This window comes from Syngnathus typhle, linkage group LG18, assembly GCF_033458585.1.
Source record: "Syngnathus typhle isolate RoL2023-S1 ecotype Sweden linkage group LG18, RoL_Styp_1.0, whole genome shotgun sequence".
NCBI lineage: Eukaryota > Metazoa > Chordata > Actinopteri > Syngnathiformes > Syngnathidae > Syngnathus > Syngnathus typhle.
In genome coordinates, this window is record NC_083755.1 from 5,606,195 (window position 1) to 5,630,172 (window position 23,978).

The 23,978-nt window shown below is 44.9% G+C and overlaps 3 protein-coding genes and 1 long non-coding RNA gene across 6 annotated transcripts; 3 read left to right on the forward strand and 1 right to left on the reverse strand.

The window, feature by feature from the left end:
- Positions 1-3,872: 3,872 nt before the first annotated feature.
- metrn (meteorin, glial cell differentiation regulator) lies at positions 3,873-8,240 on the reverse strand. The gene is made up of 4 exons (XM_061263922.1): positions 7,924-8,240; positions 6,738-7,180; positions 5,541-5,600; positions 3,873-5,221 (listed from the first exon to the last, which is right to left on the reverse strand). Exons 1-4 carry the CDS (start codon positions 8,010-8,012, stop codon positions 4,908-4,910), a joined length of 906 nt encoding a protein of 301 aa, XP_061119906.1. The 5' UTR covers positions 8,013-8,240; the 3' UTR covers positions 3,873-4,907.
- Positions 5,144-8,697, forward strand: LOC133142600 (uncharacterized). The gene is made up of 3 exons (XR_009710223.1): positions 5,144-5,276; positions 5,343-5,448; positions 8,544-8,697. It is a non-coding gene; the product is annotated as an uncharacterized LOC133142600 (long non-coding RNA).
- A 3,434-nt stretch (positions 8,698-12,131) lies between these two features.
- Positions 12,132-20,917, forward strand: stub1 (STIP1 homology and U-Box containing protein 1). Of its 3 annotated transcripts, XM_061263918.1 has the most exons (10): positions 12,132-12,148; positions 13,074-13,142; positions 14,851-14,913; positions 17,156-17,387; positions 17,469-17,667; positions 17,755-17,920; positions 18,003-18,078; positions 18,161-18,217; positions 18,373-18,489; positions 19,340-20,917. In XM_061263918.1, coding segments are annotated over exons 1-10 (1,107 nt in total). In that variant the 5' UTR covers positions 12,132-12,146; the 3' UTR covers positions 19,466-20,917. The 3 variants fall into 3 exon arrangements, with proteins under 3 accessions (XP_061119902.1, XP_061119903.1, XP_061119905.1); XM_061263919.1 differs by lacking the exons at positions 12,132-12,148; positions 13,074-13,142; positions 14,851-14,913 and adding an exon at positions 16,418-16,575; XM_061263921.1 differs by lacking the exons at positions 12,132-12,148; positions 13,074-13,142; positions 14,851-14,913 and adding an exon at positions 16,428-16,579.
- A 137-nt stretch (positions 20,918-21,054) lies between these two features.
- On the forward strand, positions 21,055-23,192 carry crp1 (C-reactive protein 1). The gene is made up of 3 exons (XM_061263923.1): positions 21,055-21,891; positions 21,957-22,023; positions 22,194-23,192. Exons 1-3 carry the CDS (start codon positions 21,880-21,882, stop codon positions 22,802-22,804), a joined length of 690 nt encoding a protein of 229 aa, XP_061119907.1. The 5' UTR covers positions 21,055-21,879; the 3' UTR covers positions 22,805-23,192.
- The last annotated feature ends 786 nt before the right edge of the window (positions 23,193-23,978 follow it).

A 23,978-nucleotide genomic window follows, 5' to 3' on the forward strand; every position in this document is an offset into this window, starting at 1 on the left:
AATCCCCTTTTGAGGGGGCACAGCTGCCCCCATCAGAGGAGGGGGTGTGAAAAGTTTGAGAGGAATGGGAAGTGGGATTTTGTTGGTAATGTATTACACTCCCAGAGCCCTGGGAAAGAGTGTATGTGGTTGGGCTGGTGGTGTCGGGGGGTGCAGCTTGGGCTTGTGCCAACATAGTCACTGTGCCAAAGAGCTTGTGGGAAAATCAAAAAAAGCAGGTTGCTTCTTTGCTGACGTGCCAACAAAGACGCTGTGTCGTAATCTGTGTGAAAGAAACTTCCGTACATGTCATTAAAAAAGGCAGGAGAATTGTAATATACTTCAAACTTTATTTACAGTACATGTTTACAAAATGCTTAAACGGAAACAGAACAGATAGTTAAATCGGCGTAATATTGGAATTGTATATATTTTATATATATACATCAATGTAAAAAAATTTTTCTCAATTTAATTCCTCTTTATAAAATTACTTATTGACGTGCAAAGACTTTAAAAAAATCAAATCTAAGTCTTAAACATAATTTAGCATTTAGCTATTTAGTATCTCGTCCTAACTCGATTCCGTCTCTGTTCTGTTTGGTTGTTGATACTTTGCGACCAGATTTGTTCTGTGACCAGCATAGTGCAGGGGGGGGGGGGGGGGATAAAGCTTCTGTCCTGCCCAGGATGGGAAGCCATGCAGAGGAAGTACCTCGCATGGGCCGCTCGTCAAGAGGCCCTTTGTTTTACGAGGTTAATGCCTAATTGATACGGGCTTAATGAGAACGGGGCTCGCGGGCTTGCAGTGTGTGAGCCCGGGGGCCGGACAGGCCGGCCGTAATTGGAACGGACAAGCCTTGTGTGCCCCAGTGCGCCGGGAAGGGATTTATTGGAACGCAAGGAACAGCCGGAGAGAGTGGGAATGGGGAAGGAAAGGTGACAGTGATGAGGAAGAATGTGGAGCCAGTGGGAATTTGGGAGGTTGGGAATATCATGAGAACCAATTCTGGTAGAATGGCAAGTAAACAAGTAGTAGTAGGTGTATGGAATTAGTAGTTGGGTCAAATTTAAATAGGTGGCGAGCGAGATAGACAGAGATAATTTCATCTAGTGCAAAATGCTGTAAAAGAGCTAATGGACAAAATTGATTTAAGGAAATTGAGGTGTGATCTTTGCCACAAGACCAATTAAACTCAAGGTCAATCGTATCAACAAAATGCAAAACTCCTCCATGGTTAACCTCAACTGCAATTTTCTCCCACACCTGTCTCTTCTTTTTGGACAAGTTGTCTTTTTGGCTCTTGCTTTTGCATTCGACTATTCATGCAAAGAGTCCCCCCAGCTTCTCTCCAGACAAGCTTTCAGCACCCGGACTGGAGAGGCACTAAAAGGGTAGGGGAGGGCGGGGGGGGGGGGTTGTTTGATGGGGGTAAGGGGTCGCTTGCACTTCAGCAAACCTTGAAGAATCGAGAGTGAAAGCTATAGAGATTCTGGGTGGCTGCATGCAAAAAGAAATAATGACAAGTAAAATAATAACAAAAAGAAGGACGAGAGGGGAGGTTTGGAAGGAGAGCTTGACTCAAATAAAAAGTAATTCAGAAAAGGAAAGAATCGAGGGTGAGAATAGTAAAGCCGAGATACAGTGAGGGTGAGAAAGACAGACGGGGGAGGGACGGACCCGAGCGAGTGAGAATGAGGCTGAGGGAAGGAAGGAGGAGAGAGACCCCTCTGCTTTCCCACACTCACGCCTGTTCCCACACTGGACCTGGCTAATCCCGGTCTTAATTGGAGGAGAATTCCAGCGCACATGTTTGCTTCGGCTGAGCGAAAGGCAAAGCTGGAAAGATTGGCCGGATACTTTGGGACACATCATCTGTGCATGTTCCAGCAAATGTAGCAGTTATTTATAAAAACAAGTCGAGGATGCTGAACATTATTGAATGTGAAATCCCCGCAAGCATCGTTATTAATTTATATTTCACAACCATTCTCGCGTACTTTCCAGTCAGTATCAGTTGACGCATTTTACCCGGAGGCTCCAAAACAGGAAAGGGGAGGAGGGAGTGCAAGGAGATACTAGTAACAGAACAAAACAAGCTTGATTGGCAGTTTCGTTCCTTCCTACCTCTTTACTCACCAACAAGTCGTACAATAGGAGGTAACTTAAATCTCCTCAGTGCGGGACAGTACAAAGGAACTCAAACTTTCTCATCTTTTAATCCAAATTCTTGTGATTAGGGGTGTGTAGACTTTTAAGATCCACTGTAAATACTTGTTGGGCCACCATGAGTTGAAATCTGGTTCATTGGCCACAATAATGACACGCTTCAAATCTCAAAGTGGCCTTATTAGTGTTTTTTTGGTTTTGTGGTCGGACCCCTCTGCTGACTCACGTCCGCCTCAGGGATGGCAGCTGTGAGGAGTTTACCCCTTCATCATTCACTCCTTTAGCCTTTCATCAACTATTTTGGCGGGAACATTCCCCAGCACGCTTCTTTGACCCCCCCGCCCCCCAACTCTTGGGCCACCTCCACGCTGCTCCCCATGTCCACTCTTGTCTTGATGGATTTTCGGTGCACATTTTGGAAGGGATTTCAGCCATCTGCAGCCTCTTGAGGAACAAAAGGGGCCTCCTCACTCTTCTCCCTTTACCACTTCACAGGGATAACGTGGCCACGTAAACGTGCCGCTGCTTGTTCTCCATTCTGACCTCACCTCTCAACCCACCCTGACCACCTTGAACTCGACCCCTTTTTCATAAGTGGCACACTCAATGCATAGGAGTCAATAGAAGTCCACCTGCACAAAAATGTGCAATTTGTAGTCCACTCACCATTCTAGAAAATTCCGTGCGTGTGTTTTCCAGTGGAATAATCAGAAGATTAGATGGATGAAACACATCATCCATCAACGTCAGTTTTCCTGTAGCTTGACGGATGGAAATGATTGCATGGCCGCGTCACAGAATTCCCAGCCTGCGGTTCCAGCTGTCCGATGGGTGTAATGGGAATCCGGGATGCCAGTGTGCTTGCGCTCAGCTGGTGGCGGCTGATCTGAGGCGGACACACTAGACTTGTCCTGTCTGGTTGCCAAGGATACAGCTGTTTATTCGTCACTATTAATCAACCATATGCTGAAACGGGACACAAGCCATTAAATTCCTTCCTTCTGTTCTGGAGAAGATGAATCGTCACATAATAGTTTAAAGATTTAGAGGCATTTAAATGGCAGGGGAGGGGGGGGTCCCTTTTTTCAAACTTCTTCATTGTGCTTTTATTCACCACAGTGCCATCTGCTGGATTGGGTAGGGCAGTGCCCCAATTGCCCCGATGCAAAATGCCCACTGGTGAAATTACACGCCAGTTTCTGGCCATTTTTTTTCGAACTTGCCGTTCAAGAAATCAGCAAGTCCGATTTCTAATCCCAAAGTGTCTTTTGTCAATACGATTGCGCCACGCTGATGCGTCGGCTGCACTTTTCAACTTGCCCTTAAAACTGACACACACACAATTCGCTCTCGCTCACACACACACAGTCAGGATGGAACGAGCGACTGTGTGGCACCTCAGCTCAGACGTGGCTGCCACAGCGCTCGCTTGATGGCAATTTATTGCTTCCTTGCTCCTGAAAATGGCAGAGCCAGGACAACAGAATTCCAACGTCTGTTTTCCAACACGCGCGCACACACACACAGGTTCACACACTCCCTAAATCTTGCTGGCCTTCTAGTTGTGTGCCTTTCGAGGTCGTATTCATGGCTACTCAAAGTGACTTATGTGTGAGAAAGGTTTAGCCTTGAGCTCAAACTGAACCTGAAACACTTTGAGCTGACTTTTTCCACCCTTCAATTCGTGTTTTGGAACGGCAATAAAATACACACACGTCAAAAGTGTTTTCTTAAAGTATATTTGAATAACACAGACTGAGAACATAAAAAAAAAAAAAACATATAGACAATAGTGACATATTTAGAATTTCTTATCCACATATTTACATTTGTTTGTATTCACATATACACAGCAAATGGGCACTTAAAAGTCATTTGGTACGATCTCGTTAATGATGTAGTGCACATGAGAAAACATTTGTCAACTTCCCCCGCCCATTCTTGATTTGCTTTCTCCATTTGAAAACATTTTGTCAGCAGTTCCATTGAATAAACTTATTTACATGTGATTGATAAAAACAATCAGAATGGGACAACGCCTTATTATTTCTGCTTACAATATCGGTATGCACATATATTAAATTCTTAGCTGCACGTCTGTGCTACATATTCTTGCTTTTTATATTTATTTTTTTTATTTTTTGGTTTTTTAGTGTTTGCAGCATGACGATTTGTTCCCTTTCTTTCACTCAGTGCAATTTCCTCTTTCTTCTAATCTCCTTAATACCAGCAATTGTCCGCTCATGTAACCAACTAAAACTCGTTTGACTACCGGGAAGTATCCTGTATCCCGGCTGAATTCATTTCCGTACATTCCCTGAGTTTCAGTGACTCTCAACGAGTCTAAATGTAATTTTTGTTTTGTTCTGTAAAATTGTATTCATTTATACGCTCATGATTTTGTAGCTTATCTCAGAAATGTCTTTGTCCAATTAGATTTCAGCCTCTGTGTTGCCGTGTCGATTTAATCTGCCTTCGGAATCGGTAGTGCTCCGTTTGATATAAGTGGGGCAGTATTGTTTTTTTCGATGGCCCATCTAGCTGAAATAATTTAACCCCTAACAAACTGCTTCCATGGCAACCAGGAAGCTGTCGACACAGCTCCACGAGTTGTTATTGCACTGAAATGGCTTTTAGGAAAAGTCCATTTTTTTCACAGCCCCTTTTGTGTGGTTTCTCCCACAGGTTGAATGAAGCGGGCCGACCCGGCGTTCCACTCCGCCTCGGTTCTGCATGGTAACCAAGCGGCGACAAACTTTCAGTCTACAGGAAGTTCGCAGGGAATCTGCTGGGCCGCTTTGGCGGTGGTGTAAGCCTGCAGGAAGTCCTTGTAGCGAGGGGCGCAGCCCAGCCAGGCCTCGCCGAAGTGGACCCGACCGGTGAAGAGGAAGCTGCCGGGCCCCGGTTTGACGCCGCACTGCAGAAGGGTGCGGATCTCCCCCCGGGCGGCCATGCGACCGTTGCCGATGAAGAGGGCGTACTTTTGCCGGAAGACCTTCGTGGCGCTGACCTTGATGACGGCGGCGCGCAGGTTCTCATCCTCTTCCACAGTCCTGATGTTACCTCGCACCACTGTGGAGAAACAAAACACGATATAAGTTGTCACCATGAGAACAGCTAAACCCAGGTATAATGTGTTTTGTTCTCTCAAGCCATTTTGTCTGCTCATAATCTCAATAGTTCTTCTATGTAGAATCTCAAGTCATCGCCGTCATGATCATGCACTAACATTGCATGGAGGCAACTGGAACCTTCTTGAATTTTTATGAGCTGCCCTGGTGGAAACCCTAAAATTAGTGGTGAGTCTTTTCCTTCCATGTCTCCTTCCTAAAAATGACTTGGTTTCAATTTGATTTTAAATCAGGGCCAAAATTCCCAATAATAGGCTTACCAAAGTCGCTGGTACACACAGCCATGAGGATCTCCGTGTCATTGCAGGGTCTGCACGCTTCTGAGGATGAAACAGAAGGAGAATCGGTTAGAGAGCTCGCATAAATCTTTAAAAAAACAAAAAAAAAAACACCTACTGTGCATACTAATAAGGGAATCAAGATGAAAAGCACATGCTAAGGAATGTGCGCAACAAAGCAAGGGCCAACCGCTAACAGGCAGCTGCTACTTTTACAGTTGAGGCTTTATAGGTGCACAGTCTCCACTGCACATTTACAGGCCAAACTAACCCCCCCCCCACCCTAAAAAGAACTTTCTGGGTGTCTGCAATCACACCTCGACAAAGCTTCCAGGGGCCAAAAGAGAGGGAGCAGGGCTGGACTTCAAAGATAAGAACCACAATCATAGTCATAAAAAAAAAAAGGAAAAAAAGAATGACTTTTACTTTAAATAGCAAACCTAAAGCCAAACCAGGGAATTTAAGTGTCGGGGGGGGGGGGGGGGGGGGGGGGGAAGACACATTTTAATAGTTCTTGTGGTTCACTGGAGGCCCTTATCCCACCCTACACATTCTCCACAGTGAACCCCCTCTTGATAAATGAGATTCCTTCCTCTCCAGTCCCAAAGCAAACTTAATGTGATCGGCTAAGGGGGGGGCTGTCGGTCTCTGGCTGCAGACAAGTCTACCCACAGCGAGGCAGCTCAACAAAAGAGCGGAGCATCTCAGCTGGGGAGAGGGCTCTGTTACCTAGGAGATGGCAGTAATCCCAGAATGTTTCAGCAGCATGCATTCAAAGAGCTGTGGACTCTGGAGAAAGCCCCACATAGTGAGCTTTTGTAACCCCTCCCCCCCCCCCCCTCATCCCAATTCCCCACTTTTTCTTCTCCAAACCAACATGCCTTTAGTCTTGGGAGAGTTTACCCACTTCCTCCTGGAAAATCCAATCAACCCACAGAGGCCTGCTCGGAATTATCAATCAGGCGTTATGAGGTTTTGGGGTTACTTACTTTCCATCATGGCTTGTAGTCGGTCATTCTTTGCAAGAGGATAAAGAATATATGACTGCTTACGTATGATATTATATATTATATTGTTTGTCGTGTTCAATTTGTTCCATAGCATGGCAAAATACTGTACGTGCTATTTAGCACTAGCATTAAGGTAGCAGCCTTTTTGGCCTTCACTTGAACAACTCACCAACAGTACTGATCTGGTTGGAGTCAAGTGACAGTCGGGCAGTCCAGTCCCCCCTCAGCTCATATCGGAAGGACGCGATACGCCGGCTGATGTCTTGGTGAGGCGTCGCTTGCATAAAGAGCGCCACCTTCTCCCCTGGCTGGCGGTTGAAGCAGCGCACCCTCGGCGGCGGGGACGACTCGGGCCGGTCCCCGACCAGCAGCTCCAGCACACCGTCCCTCTCCAGGTAGAGTTGGGCACCGTGGAAATGCTCTGAGGGCTTGACGCAGGCCGTGATGAGGCCCGAGCCGCCGCCCGCCCCGCCCCCGGGGCCTACCGCCACCGAGGGCAAGCGGGGGGATAACGTGAGGCGAAGGGCTCCTTTGGGGTACAGCCAGTCCAGGGTGCCCTCGGAGCAGTGGAGGGAGATCTGCTCCACGCTGCCTTGCTGCTGGGACAAACCACTGAAAAGAAGAAACAGGAAAATTATTTGACCAGGAAAACTGTAGACAATTTTAAATCGGAGCTTCAAACCCAGAACAGCAAAACTGTGAGACGGAAATGCCAACCACTATGATACCGTGCTGTCACTTAAAATTTTCATTTTTAACTGTGACAGGTTAATTGGATTGCTAAGCTCCGAGGTGAGATTCAAACCCAAAACTGCGAGACAGAAATGCTAACCGCTAGTACACCATGCAGCCCATTAAAATACAAATTCAAACTTTAAAGTTCCATTTTTGTCGACCTGACATATTTAATATCATTTAATCCTTTATTTTTTTCCTACGAGCTGTCCAACTGACGTCACCACGTGTTCCTTCATTAAAATTCAACTTGACAGGGTTCTTAATTAAGAACTACTGAGGCCGCCTGTTGGCAAGTTTGCGAATCACAGCCCTGCTCTCCACGTACAACCCCTCCCCCCCTTCCAGAATCTAACAGTTGGAATATTATTCCTAGTCCCGCAGTGCATGAAGAGTGCAGGCTCTCAAATGAATCCCCTCAGTCTCCTGTGTGTCTGGACCCCTCCTGTTGTCAAACCCCTCCACCACCATGAGGACTTGAAAACATTTCGATGGCCCCTAATGGCCAACACGTCTCAACTTGTTGCGGTCAGACAAGCAGTGTCTTGCAATATTTAAACCAACCACCTGCAGCACCGATGTAATTCCAAAATAACCATTCAGACTAAATGAATACTTGCCTCCCTCTCCAGCTACACTGATCCTCCGAATAGTTGCACAGGGTTGCGTGGAATAAAATCCAAATGGTGTAAATCCCCAAAAGATGCATCCTCAAATATAGCTGATGCAAGCTTTAAAACAAACTAGATCAAATAATCCAAATAAGAGCTCTTTTATAAAACCAATCTAATGTTATCTGACTTCACAGCCATAGTGTTGCATCCTCTTCAGATAAGAGAACTTGTCTCCTAACCGACCGACCCGCCTGTCTGTCTGTCTGTCTGCGCCACACTGAGTCAAGCTCCAAAGTTTATTCCCCCCTAAAGAAACTTCAGCCACCAATCAGAAGCGGAGGCAGGAAACTTTAAACCACTCTCACAAGTGGGAGGGCGAAGGGTGGAGTTTGGAGGTGGGGCACTCACGAGGGACTCAGGACCAGGGGGTGATATGGTGTGACCTGAAGAAGGAGTGCACAAGTATGTTACAATTCTCCATTGTGTTGCCCCCCACACTGTAACAATGCCAGCGAGCCGAGTTTTCCTCCCTCTCCCCCAACTCTATGTAAATGTAGTTTAAAATATTTGATCTCAATTTGTGTTAAGTGATGATAAACATTTCTAATTGCTAATCTTATTTTCAGATAAGTGCCACAGCGTTGGTGATAGGCGGTCCGGTGAACCCCCCCCGCCTTGATGCCGAGGTATTTAGAAGCAAATGAAATATTCTTTTGTCCACCTCCATCCATTTCGCCGACTTAGTGACTTTTGGGTGTGCGTGATCAAAGTCAAGGCCCGTTGATGGAGTTATGACAAGGCCGCTGGGCCGGCACAAAGGCTCATGTGCAGAAATCCAGCTGCTTTATTGTCTCCGGCGGGATGGAGCTTTGGTGTTCCTGCGGGTTATTTCAAAACACACCACAGACAGGGGGGGTTGCAAAAATGAATCCATTAATGTCAAAACTCGGTGATGTCAAGCGATTGCGTGGATTGACAGACCTGACCGAATTTATCAATGTAGCTCAAATACAAACATCGTATAGAAAAAAAAATATCGTGATCTGCACATTTTATATTTGCATTATCTACCAGTATCTAATAAAATGCTAGTTTCGGTGTCTTTTCCACTCTCCGTCCAAAACAATGCTGCTTTTGATGGCACACCGAATTCCCAACGTGGTCTCACCTGCACGCCAATGACAAGGTCTTCAAACAGCGTCGCTGTACGCATACGAGAGTTGCCGTTCAAGTGTGAGACGTTTGTGTATTTGCTCAGTGTTCTGTATTCCAGTGTGTGTTTGTGCGAGTGCAAACATGGGGAGGATGTAGTAACAGTGCGGTGTCAACAGTGTTTATAGGACCTTGACATGTGTGTAACTTTCCCTTAGCACTTCCTCATGCTGAAACATTTCCCAAAAGAATCGTCGTGGGAAGTTTTGCTGTGGGAAAAGGATGGCTCGTGCCCTTCTTTGTTCTTGAATCAGGTACCAAAAATAGTTTTCAAAATTTGTACATGTTGCTTAATGTAATTGTTTTCCAGGAATTGGTTTATTAAAATGCATTTATTTTAAAATTGTATTCGCTGATCTCGATGATTTTTAATATAAATAGGTCATTTTTCAAATATCTTTTTTATATACACAAACCAATTTTTTTTTAAAATAATATCAGTTGATGAAAACTGATTTTATTCATTTTATTTACATGTAATTTGTGAATGAGTAATAACATTCATGATGACTAAAATAAATTAGGCTTATTCGAAATATATTTTCTGTCATTATTGTGAAACGAAACTGGCCTTGCCTGCTTTCAAAATAATTTGTGACCCTTGAACTCAAAATTTGATGCTGGTATTGAGAATTTCATTCAACGATGGAAAGTGAACATTCAAGTTAGGCTTGACTGTCTCCAATTCAAGTGGATTCTTGCGCAAGATCTCAATACGGCCAAGTTGAACTTGCATCATTTGAAAAAGCGTCCGATGCAAACTTGAGCATTTCCCATGACTGTTGGCTCGCTTCCCATGGCACATCAGCGCTAATCCGTCTGATCTGGCCTGGCTCCTGTTTGTTTTCCAGCACTAAGTCATCTATCTATCTGCTGGTAATGAGATCTTGTCGCGCCGCGCCGATAATCAGCATTCCTGCACTTTGCTAGCAAACCTTGACTGCTTGTTTTGCATCTTTTTGTTTGATTTGCTCGCTATGGTCATGGGAAAGCCAATGAAGGTTTTTACATGACCTTGTCATTTTTTTTTTTAATGAATGAAAAGCCCATTATGTTCTAGCCTCCTAAAAAATTTTAAATCCGTTTTTATTCCACTTTCCAGAAATTGAACATTGTGCTGCAGCCTGCCTGGACGTCTCAGTTTATCTCAGATCCACACAGAGGATAAAGAATACATGACTGTGAGTACTGTTTCCCTTCATGTATTAGCCATAGCAGGAAGACAGATTTTTATTGTTTTATTTTTTTTTGTCTCGCCCCAGTAACTTGGGACTTGCTTGAAACTTGAAGGCTAAGACTTATGATTTACTCCCACCTCTGATTTTTACTCCCAAGCCCCCCCATCGTGAGAATCACATGTGAAAAATGACACCTACTTTCTCATTGCGCTTTCTCAGGATCTTGATGCGCGTTTGTTTGTTTGACAGTAAATTTCTTTTTTTTTTAGGGGGGGGGGGGCGAGTACAAGTCAGCAGATAAACAGAAAGCCCGGATGGCAAACGCAGCTGGAAACGCACAGAGACGCCATGAGAACACCCCCTAATGCTTTTCCAAACATGTAATAGATCACTTAGCTTCACTGTCACAATACTCGCATGTCACCCTGGTGTGCTTTTTATCTTCTCCATTAAGATCCCACCTTCAAATATCTGATTTTGGAATCTTTGTGGTAGATCTAATGTAATCAATGCTAGTTTTACTTTACTCATTTAATCCCATCCATCATTGTTGTACCGAATATTTCAGTCTCTTGAAAACTACTTTTCCGTTCGTGGCCTGCGCTGCTCTACCCTTTGACTTTTTTTCCCCACTTTATGCATCCGTCAGCTCTATATATAACCTAATTATAGCGTCTGGGTTCAGAGGTCACAGCTGTGTGCCCCCGGGGACAGTCCATTTGTCGAGTGAAGGGATGAGGCAGGCCGCAGGTGTCCAAAATGAACACAAGAGGGGCTTCATTTAAAAACAAGCCAAAAAAAAACGATTCTGCATATTACAAATACGCCACCGGAGCGATAATACGCCAAAGTAAGCGTTTCTGACGTTTTTGTGAGAGGTCATCCTGAACATCTTCATATCGTTATCGACTTCTCCTTTCTTTGTTTCATTTTGGAGGCAAACCCGCTTGCGCTTTCACTTCCCGGCTCTCGTTGGAAACCTCGACTCCCCATCCCGAGTTTTGGAATCCAGCTGAGTGTATTGTTATCTGCAAGCCAGCCTCAGGCCTGCCGGGGGTCTCGATAGAGGCTGTTGTTTGAGCCCAGCTGGGTGTGGTGGGGGGTCAGACAGAGGTTCACCACTGTCTGCAAAGTCTTTAGCTTTTTAGAGAGGCCACCCCCATCCCCCGCCACTGCTTCTAATTGGCCGGATCAATTTGGAGGGAAACTTAACTCAGGACGCAGGGTCCCTCTAAAAAATGACAATGGCTATTCTAAGTGCTTTGCATATGTCCACAAGGAAGACAGATGTTGGCGTTGCCCACCACGTCCACATTTGAATAGGGCGTTATCGAAACACAATGGCGGAGACGACAAAAGCTCGGAATTTTGGCGCTCAGGCCAGATGCATCATTTTGGCGGGCAAAATCGGTCCTTCGATTGGTCCCATTGCGAATTGATTATTTAAAATTTCAAAGTCATCTTCATTTTTATGGATTGTGTAATCTATTTGTGTTTAAACCCCGGCCCGTAGTTAAATCACATTTTATTTATCTGACGGGTGCACACTATCTTATCCAAAAAAGGCTTCTATTCCCTCTTGGGGCATTTGTCTATTTAAAAACAGCTTCCAAGGCAAGATTACAGTAAGCAAAAGCATTTTATTATTAATTTTTATGCTGACTTGGACTCATTTAAGTGTCGACAAATTTCACCCTTGCACACTCAAAGTGCAACAAAGTGCAAAAGAATGCATGCTCAGTTTTTCCTCCTTTTGTTGCAGGACTATTCTTCATCTCCTCCTCCTCATCCTCCTCACAATTGAGTGCGGTCAGGGAAGGTCATCCTGGGCCGTGCACAATGTAATTAGCCTTCCTGCACACATGCACAAACAGACTTGGAACGAAACTTTAAGACCCCCCTCCTTCAACGAGACCCTGCACTGACAATGGACACATGCCAATGCGCTGACCTTTGAGGGCCCATTAGGGACACATTTCGGAATTACATCTCACACACTACTGAACTACCAAATTTAGTAGTGTGTGTCCATGTGTGTAATGCTGAATTATATCCCTGATGGCCCCTCATACTAACCTTGACTTCATCCCCCTGTTCTAACATTACACACAGTCGGGTCACGTTTCATGCGGCAAAAATTGATAAAGAACTCGACAGCTGCTCAATCTCACCATTTTTCCTGTGGAGAATGCGGACGGCGGTCGGCGTGACGCTCGCCGCCGTTCCCGTGGGTTGAATTTCATTTTCGAGACTCCATAAAATTATACGACTCTGAAATTTGCCTCGTGAAACAATGCACGTCGTGAAATTACTTTTACGACCACAGTATAAACAATGTACGCGTACTCTATCTATCCATCGAGCTAGCTAGTTAGCGCGCCATCATGACTATATAACTACTAATATTACACGATTGGAATTGAAAGTAGCGACTAGAAATAACACAATGACTCTAATGCTTTTTAAAAAGTAATTTGGGAGATTGAAGCTCGCCATAATGGTCCTCCAGATGATAATTCACCTTTCAATGGACACTGGCTGTGAGCGTAATTGCACACCAAACATGAATGTGAAGCCTCCGTTTTATGTCGCGCTATCTTTCATCAGCGCCATTCAGTCTACTTTGGTGACCTAAACCACATCCCAAAGCCCCCGCCCTGCCTCTCCCCGGCGTTGTCTTTGCTTTATTACCACCTGCACCTCCAAACAAAACAAAAAAAAATCACCCGCGGCTCATCATTGTTACCTGTCTTTTTTTTTTTTTAGGTGCATCCACTGGTGCTTCCATTGTCAAAAGAAAATAGGGAGCCCTGGGGTGACTCCCTGTCTCCACCGGTGAGTTCCCCCCCACCTGTCTCTTTCTTCAGGGGTATCAGTTCCCTCGTCCCTCAGGGTGCATTGGTGTTTGGCGGCAACGTTCTCATGCAGGCAGGTGGATTTGAAAGCTTCCAACGGGTGTGGACGACAAGTACACACACACCTAATGTATCTCGAAACAAACCCGATAAAATTATTCAGTTGCGTTTCACTTTGGTACGAAGGAAAAGCGGATGCAAAAAGGAACAGAATAATTGGAGCATGGAGGATTGGCCTGAATGACGCTGACACATTCACGCACACACACACACACACTCGGTCTGGCGGATTTTGGGCCTATCTGCACATGTATGCAGGCTAATCAGGGCCTCTTCACCGCCAGAAAGCAAAGGGTCACTCGGGGTGAGATGTTTGTGATGGAAATTTGGACGGCAGGCGTAAGAAAACAAAGCTCGTAGACAGAACGTTCCGACATACTTTAATCATGACGTAACGCATCTCGGTTTTGGGGGAAAACACGTCCCCTTGATCAGGATAGCGTAGTTCCTGGGATTAATGATAACGTGAGGCAAAGTTAGCTGATCGTAGTTATAAGAGAACTTTGGGAGGTGCAGCGTCGAGGCGAGTGCATCGATTGGAACCTCCATGCTACAAGGAGGAATCACAGAAGGAAACTTTTTAATGGTGCTTCGATTGAGCGGCTCTGAAAGCTCCACCTTTGACCCGCCCGCCCCCGCCAGTCCTCCAGTCCCTGAACCATTGCGACTCCTCCTCTCCTTCAGGGTTCGGTGCTTGTCATTGGTCATTAGTCAAACCCCTCGCGCTGATCTGATTAGCGTCCAATTTGGAATCTGCCGACAACACACTTCCAGGTTGAAGACCGGCCGTATTCAGTGAGGTTGAGTTTGAGAATGACAATTTGATGACTTTATAAGACGTACCACATGATACATCCAAAAAGTTAGAATTGCATACTTGTCATGCTCACACACAATTAGCCCCAAGCTCATTATGCATGTCTTTGGGTGGGGGGGGTGATTGGTGACCCTGAGAGCATGACCCAAGGGGACATTCGGGAGTTAAGGGGATAGGAGGTGGAGGGGGGGCAACAGTGCGGTGGTCCAAAGTAACTTCTGGGTGCCCCTGCTGATTGCATTCACAAGTTTCAAGATTCCTCATAGATTGTGCAAATGTTAAAGAAGCGTTATTCAAGTGAGCCTATATCTTGATTATCTCAACTGATGTTTGATACTAGCCAAAATAGTCTTTCATAAAAAGTCATAGTACGTCAAACTTCACTTGGCAATATCCGTAACCTGGAAAGGATTTAAATGTTTTTTTTTTTTTCTCCCAATCAGAAATTAAGATTTTTTTTTTTTTTAAAGATAAGTAAAAGATGTGATGAGAACTTTCCCTCCGCATCCCCAGCAGAAGTCAGTCCCAAGAGGTTTGATTTCCCTCCAAAATTTTAACTCCATTGTGGATGAGTCCCCCTCCTCCACCACATGCCAGTCAAACCACAACAGCAGCCGCAATCCAGCCCCCAAGCCGCCACATATCAATCCACGCTGTGTGTTTTACGAAGGTGCTGTGCATGTGTGTGTGTGTTGTCTCTCCCCCTGCCCCCCAAGGGCTGTGGAGGTTTTTTGTAAAAACAAAGCAGCTTTTTCAAAACAAACAAAGCTTTTTAAATGGAACTCATTGTGTGTGTTTTTTTTTTTTACAGGTTTCACGCGAGTGAGCCAGTCAACTTGCTGGAGAGGAGCTGCAATCATCTTGTAGAACGAAGGTGTGTGTGACTTTTGCAACACATTTTTGTCAGGAAGGAAATATAACTAATGATAAACAGTGAAATAACACTTTTTTTTTCTCAACTATTTTAAATTTTCCTTTTCTGTTTGTATGCAAATGTCCTCTCCTGTCATGTAAAGGGCGGTTGCAAACTTTGTGAGCAGGTGTTTAACATTTGCATTTCTTTTGACACATTTATCCAAAAGGTAAACAGTTTGCCCCGTGTCGCTCGTGTTGCGGGTAAAACATTGGAGGCTAATTAGCGGAACCACGCGCGCTTTCTGAATAACCAAGTTTCCTCAACTTGCATCATTATTTTACGTCGGCGTTCATCGTGCATTCAACCACTTTTGCAAAGAGTCTATGAGCCTCTTCCTCGGTCAAAATGAGCAAGCCCACTCAGCAAAGGGCCGGCCATATAGATGAATGCTGCTTTTGTTTTGCCCATTTGAACCTGAGAAGACTGTGTTCATCCTTTTTGGCTTGTCAGGCGCTTTTTTTGGCACCATAACCAAACGGGAGAGCGACTACGGCTCACATAGGGAGAATCAATCAGGAAGTGGCTGCCTTTGAGCTGTGCCAGAGGAGCTGGGCAACTTCCTCATCTTGTTGCCAAGGTGACGGGAACCTCAGCCAGCTGGTGCAGCGGGTTTGAAGGGAGTGGAGCGGCAACGGCGGTTGGGACAGAAGACACAATGACGACCGGTTTAAATGTAAACACTTGAAACGACTTTGGATTGAAAACTGAAACTTTTCAATGCTCCCAATCTATTGCGATGACCTTGTAGCCAAACATTTAGCATCCCTGTGCTAGTGGTCCTAGGTTGGGTCGGACTTCTGTAGGATCAGACTGCCGTAAAAAAGTAAACACAGCTGGGGACACACACAGCAGTGGTGCATGTACCCCCCTTCGCCCCCACTCCGCCCCCCGCCTTTACTCCACTCGTTTATTTCCCAGTGTGTTTGCTTTAGGGATGTGCACTAATCTTCACTCAAGCCTTTGCAGAGGCTTCGCAACCTGGGATAAAAGTGACAATCACTAGCTTGCTAAGTCACCCCAGGCTAAATCGGAATGTTCTTTGTATTCTGAAGGCCCATAGAGGGCACAGGAGGTCATCTATAGATTGATGTGTGTTGGCTGCATTTTCTTCATGGGTGGGATGCCCCTAGAATTTTTTTTTTATACTGATTCTACTTTAATATCATTGCACAGGATCTTAAGCCATAATAATGGGAACAAGTCAGAACCTATCAATTAAATAAAATACCACTGTGGACTAGTGGTAAAGCATCTTCCTCATCTAATCCTAAAACAAAATTGATTTGTAATATAGATGAGTGTAGAACGCCCTCTTTTGGTTCTACTCTGTACTGCAGCTTTTGAAATATGCTCAGTTTTTTTTTTCTGTGGAATAGGATATGGTCTTTCTCTTTCAATACAGGATACTGATAGATATACACGCAAAAGATGGACTTAAAAGAATGAAAAGCCATCTAAGTAATCAAACTAGCGTATAAAGTGCCCATTCCGGCTTCCGTCGCGTGACGTCAGCAGAACAACAACCTGTCATGATTGCTCACGAGAGAGAAATTTAATCCAGAAACATTGTAAAACCAATATTTATTTTTAAAAAACAGTTTGAATGTGAGCCGTCTCTCGGTAGGTGAGCAATTTAACTACCGCTATTTAACACGAGTAAACTGAACCGCTGCCCTCGCCATGACATAAATAAGAGCCACCGAACGTTCGAGCTAATTTAGCGTTGTTGTTAGCTTAATGCTAATCGGGTTTTTAACGGCCCGCTGTTATTTTTGCATGACTGGCTTTGCCCAACTGTGCTTTCATTAACATTTAATTGTCTGCAGTGTTAATAGCATTTCTTCGTCTATTATGCGTCGCCAAGTGAATTGTCACGATAGCATTGTGCTAGGTGGCTAACCAGCGAGCGTCCATTACTCAGCGTAAAGTCAACGCTTTGATAAACGGACGCAAGTGGCAACCTTTCCACTTGCTCCGTGTGTGTTCTAAACTTGAAAGTGTTTTTTTGTTTTCTCGAGATATTACTGACGTCCGTCTCGCGAAGAGTTAACACGTCGGTTGTCCTCGCCCTGCTGTCTTTAATGCCTGTCAGTCAGCGAAATAACCCCCAAAAATCCGCTTTGTTGTTTGTTTGCAAAAAGGACACGCATTGCAGTTGCGTTGCGGGAACTAACCCACATGCTGTCTTTGGGGTGGACAGTGTTGGAGATCCAGGCGGGGACAGGGCCTTTTTGAGCCTGTCTGTTGAGCCAGCCGAAGAGACGGGGAACAGGATTGGGAAGCAGGGCGAGGCGGGCCCCGCGGAGCCGGTGGAGAAGATGGCCGGCAGCCCGGAGAAGAGTTCCACCGCGCAGGAGCTAAAGGAGCAGGGGAACCGCCTGTTCCTCTGCCGCAAGTATCAAGAGGCTGCGACATGCTACAGCAAGGCCATTGTGAGTAAATCCTCTTGTCATGAACACATATGTTCCTTCGAATGTCTATGTATAACGCTGGTGTGATGTCCTGCCTTCCAGAACCGTAACCCCTCCGTGGCAGTGTACTACACTAACCGAGCCCTTTGCCACGTGAAGCTGCAGCAGCATGACAAGGCTCTAACCGACTGTAAGCACGCTCTGGAGCTGGATACCCAGTCGGTCAAGGCCCACTTTTTCCTGGGCCAGTGTCACCTGGAGCTGGAGAACTACGACGAAGCCATCGGGAACCTGCAGAAAGGTCCGAATAAACTCAGCAGTGGGGGAAAAAAATAAATCACAAATGTCTTTAAAATGTGGTTAAAAATGTGCTGTTTATTTTTTGTAGCATACAATCTGGCAAAGGAACAGAGGTTGAATTTTGGTGACGACATCCCCGGCGCTTTACGCATCGCCAAGAAGAAGCGTTGGAACAGCATCGAGGAGAAGCGCATCAACCAGGAGAACGCGCTTCACGCCTACTTGAGCAAACTCATACTAGCAGAGAAGGAGCGGTGAGGGCGTCTAGTGAGCAAGCCTGTTTTTTTTTTCTTCTTCTTCAACAGATGACTAATGTACTATCACGTTGTACCGCAGACAACTTGAAGACTACAAAGAAAAGCAGGATGACGATCACATTGGTGGTGATGTGGCCAAGATTGCATCCAAACATGTACGTTTGAATATGTCGGTGACCTCCATTTTGTGACCGTGATACACTTTAATAATTAGTTCCTAATCTATGACCCAATCAGGACAAGTACTTAATGGACATGGATGAGTTGTTCTCGCAGGTGGATGAAAAGAGAAAAGTGAGTACCATCTGCAAAGAAATCGTGACACTTTATTTTTTTTTGGTTGATGATGATAATTGAAATTTAGAGGCTGCAGTCACTAAGGGCCTTTTTGTACAAATTAAAATTTCACAAAGTGAGTCCCAAGCACTGCACGCATCCTCTCCCAACAGAAACGGGAGATTCCCGACTATCTGTGCGGAAAGATCAGTTTTGAGCTCATGAGGGAGCCGTGCATCACACCGAGTGGGATCACCTATGACCGCAAAGACATTGAAGAGCACCTCCAGGTACCAAATACACTCACTTAGCAGGGGACTAGCCCGACCAAATGGCTTTCTGGTCAAAGTTGTGACTTGTTAGTGATTAGTTGCTTTCAAAGGAAACACAATTCAACATAGCAGTTATTAAGAAACCTGTAGGCAAATCTTAAACATCAAATACAGTGGAGCATTGATTTGCCCCAACTTGAAAGTTTTTAAGTTACAACCCATTGCTTGGTTGAGCTAATTTAACGCGAGTGCATCGATACACAAAGAAATTAATTTCTTTGGTGTTTGAATGAAATGTCTTGTTTTCAATACTGTCAAGTTCATATGTTTAAAAATGACCACAAGAACCTCATTGCATTTACCCTTTTGAATTCTGCTGCATCATATTGAATCGAATCATAATTCTACTTGATTGAATCGTTGCGCTTGAAAATCTACCGTTCTTGTATTGCTGCGCATGTATGGAGATGTGTATCGAAATAATCTTTCAAGAAGCTCTGTTTGCAATTTTTTTTTGCAACCGCGTGCATAATGTTAGAAGCCCTGGCAAAATACCAACATTCTCTGAGTGCAAGCTCTCGCGGCTCAGTGAGGTACGGGCTTCATAAGACACTCGGCATATGGTTGGTCCCGAAAGCAAAATGGGGAAAAGAAAAAAAATTTTTTTCCTCAAACTGGTAGTAATGAATCTAAATGGGGGAAAAAAATCAAGCAAGAACCAAACTGAAAGTAAAATTTTAAGTTGCAAAAAGGCTGTTTGCCTCATATGCTACGCCCCCCTCCTTCCTTGGTTTAAAGCTCTACTCGCGAGTAGAACAAAAGTGTTGTAGTTTTGCGGCAATTTCAACATCCCGTTTTAACCCTTCAGCGAGTGGGCCATTTCGACCCGGTCACTCGAAGCCCCTTGACCCAGGACCAGCTGATCCCCAACCTGGCCATGAAGGAAGTCATCGATGCCTTTATCCAGGAGAACGGATGGGTGGAGGACTACTAGATGGATCCCCTCTCCTTTTTTTTTGTCCATCTGGAGTTTATGCGAGACTGTAGAGATGTGGCGCCTTGCCTGGATGTGAACTGTCACAATTTGGCACCGGGAAGCCGACGCGGACCTCGTAGCCCGTCCCGTTCTCTTTGCGTCCCAAATGTGTGAGGCTGTGTTTGTGGCCCGCTACTCCCTTTAACGTTGTCTACTTCAGTTTACGTTTTCGCTCCCCAATGTATGGTCGCTCTCAGGTCTCTTCCCTCTACTTTTATCCATTTTTATCTCCAGTGCCACAATCACCGAATGCTGAATGCTCCCCTGTCGGTCATGTGACTGTCAAAAGAAAACAAATCAGAATTATTCATTCTTAACACTTTGACCTGAAATGGTAACTATGCCAAAAAAATAATCGTTATATGTGACCACTTTGTATGCAAGTTTACACAATGTCATTGGGGAGTGGTGGTTAAAAAAAAATATATATATATTCCAAGTTAAACTGTGTTTATCAGTTGTCAGCTCCGCCTGTAGGTGGCGCCACAATCCCTCACCCCAAGCTGTGTGCGTTGACATTTTTAGTGAGTTCTTGTCGCATCATGCATGTGAGCATTTATTCCATATCCAGCTTAGGAACTGTGTACTAGTATCCTCTTTGTCTTCTTTGAGTAGGACTTCTTTGGTGTACCAGAACACGTTACTCGTGAGGTGAATTTCACATGAATTGCACGCTCCAAGATCTTGACAAGAATAATTTCTATTTCTCTTTTCACCTCATGCACATTTTTGCCTCACCAGTAACATGTAATTGTCCCACTCGTATACCGAAGTTGTACTCACTGAATTTTATTAATTAAAGCAAAGAGTGTAGTAGTACATGGACCATAAGATGGATATTAAGGCTTGCTAGCCACTTAAGTGAAGACAATTGAGATGAATGTATGCATTCTGTGTTTAGCGCTAAAAATCTCTTTCAACAGGACACTTTTTGAAATCAGCAGCGTTCACATTGCTGCATATTCCTTAACGTCAGCTGAGGTTGACCCATACACGTGCTTTAAACGGCAACGTTTGTCACTTGCGCCGTGAAATCTCCCCCAAAGTGACTGCTCTCTCTACTAGAAACACAAAAAAGCATTTGATTTGTCGGACCCCTCTCGTCATTGCTGTTAATTTGAAGCGTCTCCTTGACGGCTAGCAAAAACAATCACCAGTTGGGAGCGAATCCAGAAGCCTAAAACGTCCGTGTCATCCTCCAAATTGTTAAAAATGCTGGAAGCGCATCGTCTGTCACGCATACTTCCGTTTTCCCGGAGGTTCTGTAACAGTTCTTTACGGAACTTCTAGCCCGGTGGCTCTCAGAAGGTGTAAAGAATTAGCTTGTCTTAGTTTTTGACAAAAGATGGTTCTTTGATTCTCTTGACGTATTTCAGCTTAAAAGTGTATTAAATGTAGATATGTTGATAACATGAAGGTCCTGTTTTTCTTTTTACTGTGGTATTGGACACTGAAGTATCATTTGAGAGACATCAACCCCCAATTTTCTTGGATATTTTTTGTGCAGCCCGACGAGCCGAAACAGCGTTAAACAGGCAAAATTCCCCATTTTTATTTTTTATTATTAATCCATCTCGGGGAGACAATTTTGCCACTTGCAGTTGACTGAACCCGTTGACGGCGACTGGCAAAATGGCTGCCCCCAGTGATCAATAAAAACTGGTGAATTTTGTTGCTTAACTCATTCCACAAATCCAATATTAATCATTTGGAACTAGAGGGGGCACATACAAGTTATTTAAAAAAAAAAAAAAAAAAAAAAAAGAGGTTGACTTTCCTTTAACCCATGCTCCACATTGGTATCGTATTTTTGGTATGACTTCAATTCAGAAGGTTAAAGGTTACGACAGCCATACGACATTGCAGATGACATGAACCTGTGAATAAATGACAGTTATTTCAAATATTTTGGAAATGATTTGTTCTCTTATAGTTTGCATTGTCAAATAAAGGTCCAGAAATCGTATCTTCAAAAATCACGTTGCTTCAAAATTGTAATTTCTGAATACCAATGTTAACTTCTTAACGTCCTATTCAGCTCAGTACTTACTAATTTTAGTTTCACAGTAAAAAGACTTTAATTATATATTTTTTAAAAAGTGCTAGACTGCTAACATTGACCTGCAGCTATTGAACTGTTTTTAAAATCCTTCAAACAATTTGAAGCGGGCTCTCCCCTCTTGCTTTTATTATGATGTAAGTGGCATTGTGACCCTCGGTCGCAAAGGGTTGGCCATCAACACACATCTGTGAAGTCTGTGTGTGCGCGTATCAATCCCTCACTGAGCCTATTGTCTTGGCTGACATCACGGCCGGTACAAGGAGGGTAGAGGACAGAAAAGGCCATTACTTTGACTAGACCCGCGCACATCATGGCCATCATGGTAAGCGGATTTTCCAACAAGATTTGGTGACTTGTCCACTGACTACTGGTGTGTGTTGTTTGCAGAATATCCGTATGTTAGCCGTGCTTCTATTTGCCGTGTTTCCTTTGGCCTACTCCTCAACTAGGAAAGGTAAAATGATCCTGGTTTGGTCGTGTTGCTTTGGATCTGTCTTGCAGATCAAGCCGTCGAAGATGTTGTGGCCTAACTCGTTAGCGGTATTCAAAAACACTAACAGTCGTGTCACGTGGAGTCATGCGATTGTCGGTGACAAAATGACCCGCTTGTCCCATTTGCTCCAGTGGGTCTCGCCAGCAAAGTCCTGGTCTTCCCTTACGAGACGGATTTCAGCTACGTGACGCTGATGCCGCAGAAGGAGATGGCGCTCAAGGCCTTCACCCTGTGCATGCGCGTGGCCACCGAGCTGCCCGAAGAGCGGCAGATCATCCTGTTCGCCTACCGCACGGCCGACTACGACGAGCTCAACGTGTGGCGCGAGAAGGACGGACGCGTCTCGTTTTACATGAGCGGAGACGGCGTTTCTTTCGCCCTCCCGCTGCTGGGCACGTTTCGTACCAGCCTCTGCCTGACCTGGGAATCTGTCGCCGGCCTCGCTGCCTTTTGGGTCGATGGGAAGCGCAGTACCTACCAAATATACAAACCGGGACACAGCATCCGCCCCGAAGGCACCGTCCTCTTGGGGCAGGACCCCGACAAACATCTCGGTGGCTTGGAGGCCCTGCAGAGCTTCGTCGGGGAGATGAATGACGTGAATATGTGGGACTATGTCCTGTCCGGGAGCATGATCCAAGCCTGGCATTACGGCCACAAAGTCCCCAAAGGCAACGTCTTTGATTGGGCCACCATTGATTATGAGCTTAATGGCAATGTTATGGTGGTGCAGGATGACTGACTAACTGTGGAGTCCTGTGGAGAGAAACGGGACATTGGAGCTCCTCTAATATGCGTCCTCGCGTTAATTACATTTCGTCTTACTTTACATTAGCGTTAGTGGGTTTTGAATGAGTGTCTCCAGACAGCGAGGGGTCGGACGAGCTCTCGTTTGGATGATTTTTTTTTTAAATGCATGTTACTTTTTGGGTGTAATGAAACACACTAAACCAAGTTAACGATCTTGTCTAAATTTACACTAAAATGTAATAAGATCAAAGTCTATTTAAATGTGCAGTGTGTGTTGTGGGTTTAGTTTTACAGTTAAATATGAACATAATTTAAAAAAAAAAAAAAATTAAGCTTCATCTATGACCTGGTCCATTTGTGTTAATCGAATAAAAATCCAATGTGGCTATTGAGCACCAAAGTTTGCCCTAGTTGGAAGTCGATCACATTGCTATTGTTTCTTCCACTTCGTGTTTGGCGAGAGAAAAAGTCCCCAGTGACTTTTTCTTGTCACCAAGATGTCAGGCCATGCGTTCCTCAGCAACGCTCGCCAAAGACACCCCGTAGTTACATGTAACGAGCAGAAATGAAATCATATGTCTCCGCTTGCCTCCCAAAGACGTTCTCCATCCGAGTGTAAGTTGCAGCTCGCCTTCTCCATTGGCGTCCATGGCTCTTTGCACTCATTACCCCAGCCAGCATCGTGACCTCCTTGCAGAAACCACAAAGAACTTTCTGCCGCACCGTAGGGTGGAAAAGTGCCGCGTTCCCAGCATGTATGTGAGCGCACGCGTGTGCCGTTGGCGCCGTGGCTGCTGCTAAATAAGGAGAAGGCAGGGCCGATGAGTTGTGACTGCGGGTCAGCAGCCAAATGTTCCACCTTCCTGGATGTTGCAATGCATCAATCGCCGTGCCCACTCACTGTGTGCTAGCACCTTTGTGGACCATCTGGTGGACCGGGTCTGGCATTTCAGCTCTCGCATACACAGCATGGACGCCTTTATGCCTTTCCGCCCCAAAAGGGATGCTAACAGTACTTGAGAATTCTGTGTAGACTTTTTTTTTATTTTTTATAATCACCCTTCAAACCTTTGAGAGTAGAGAGGATAAAAAAAGATAGAATAGTCTTTTATAGGTGGTTTTAGTGGAGGCTATTGTAAAAATATTCCTCATGCGGGTTCCGTGCA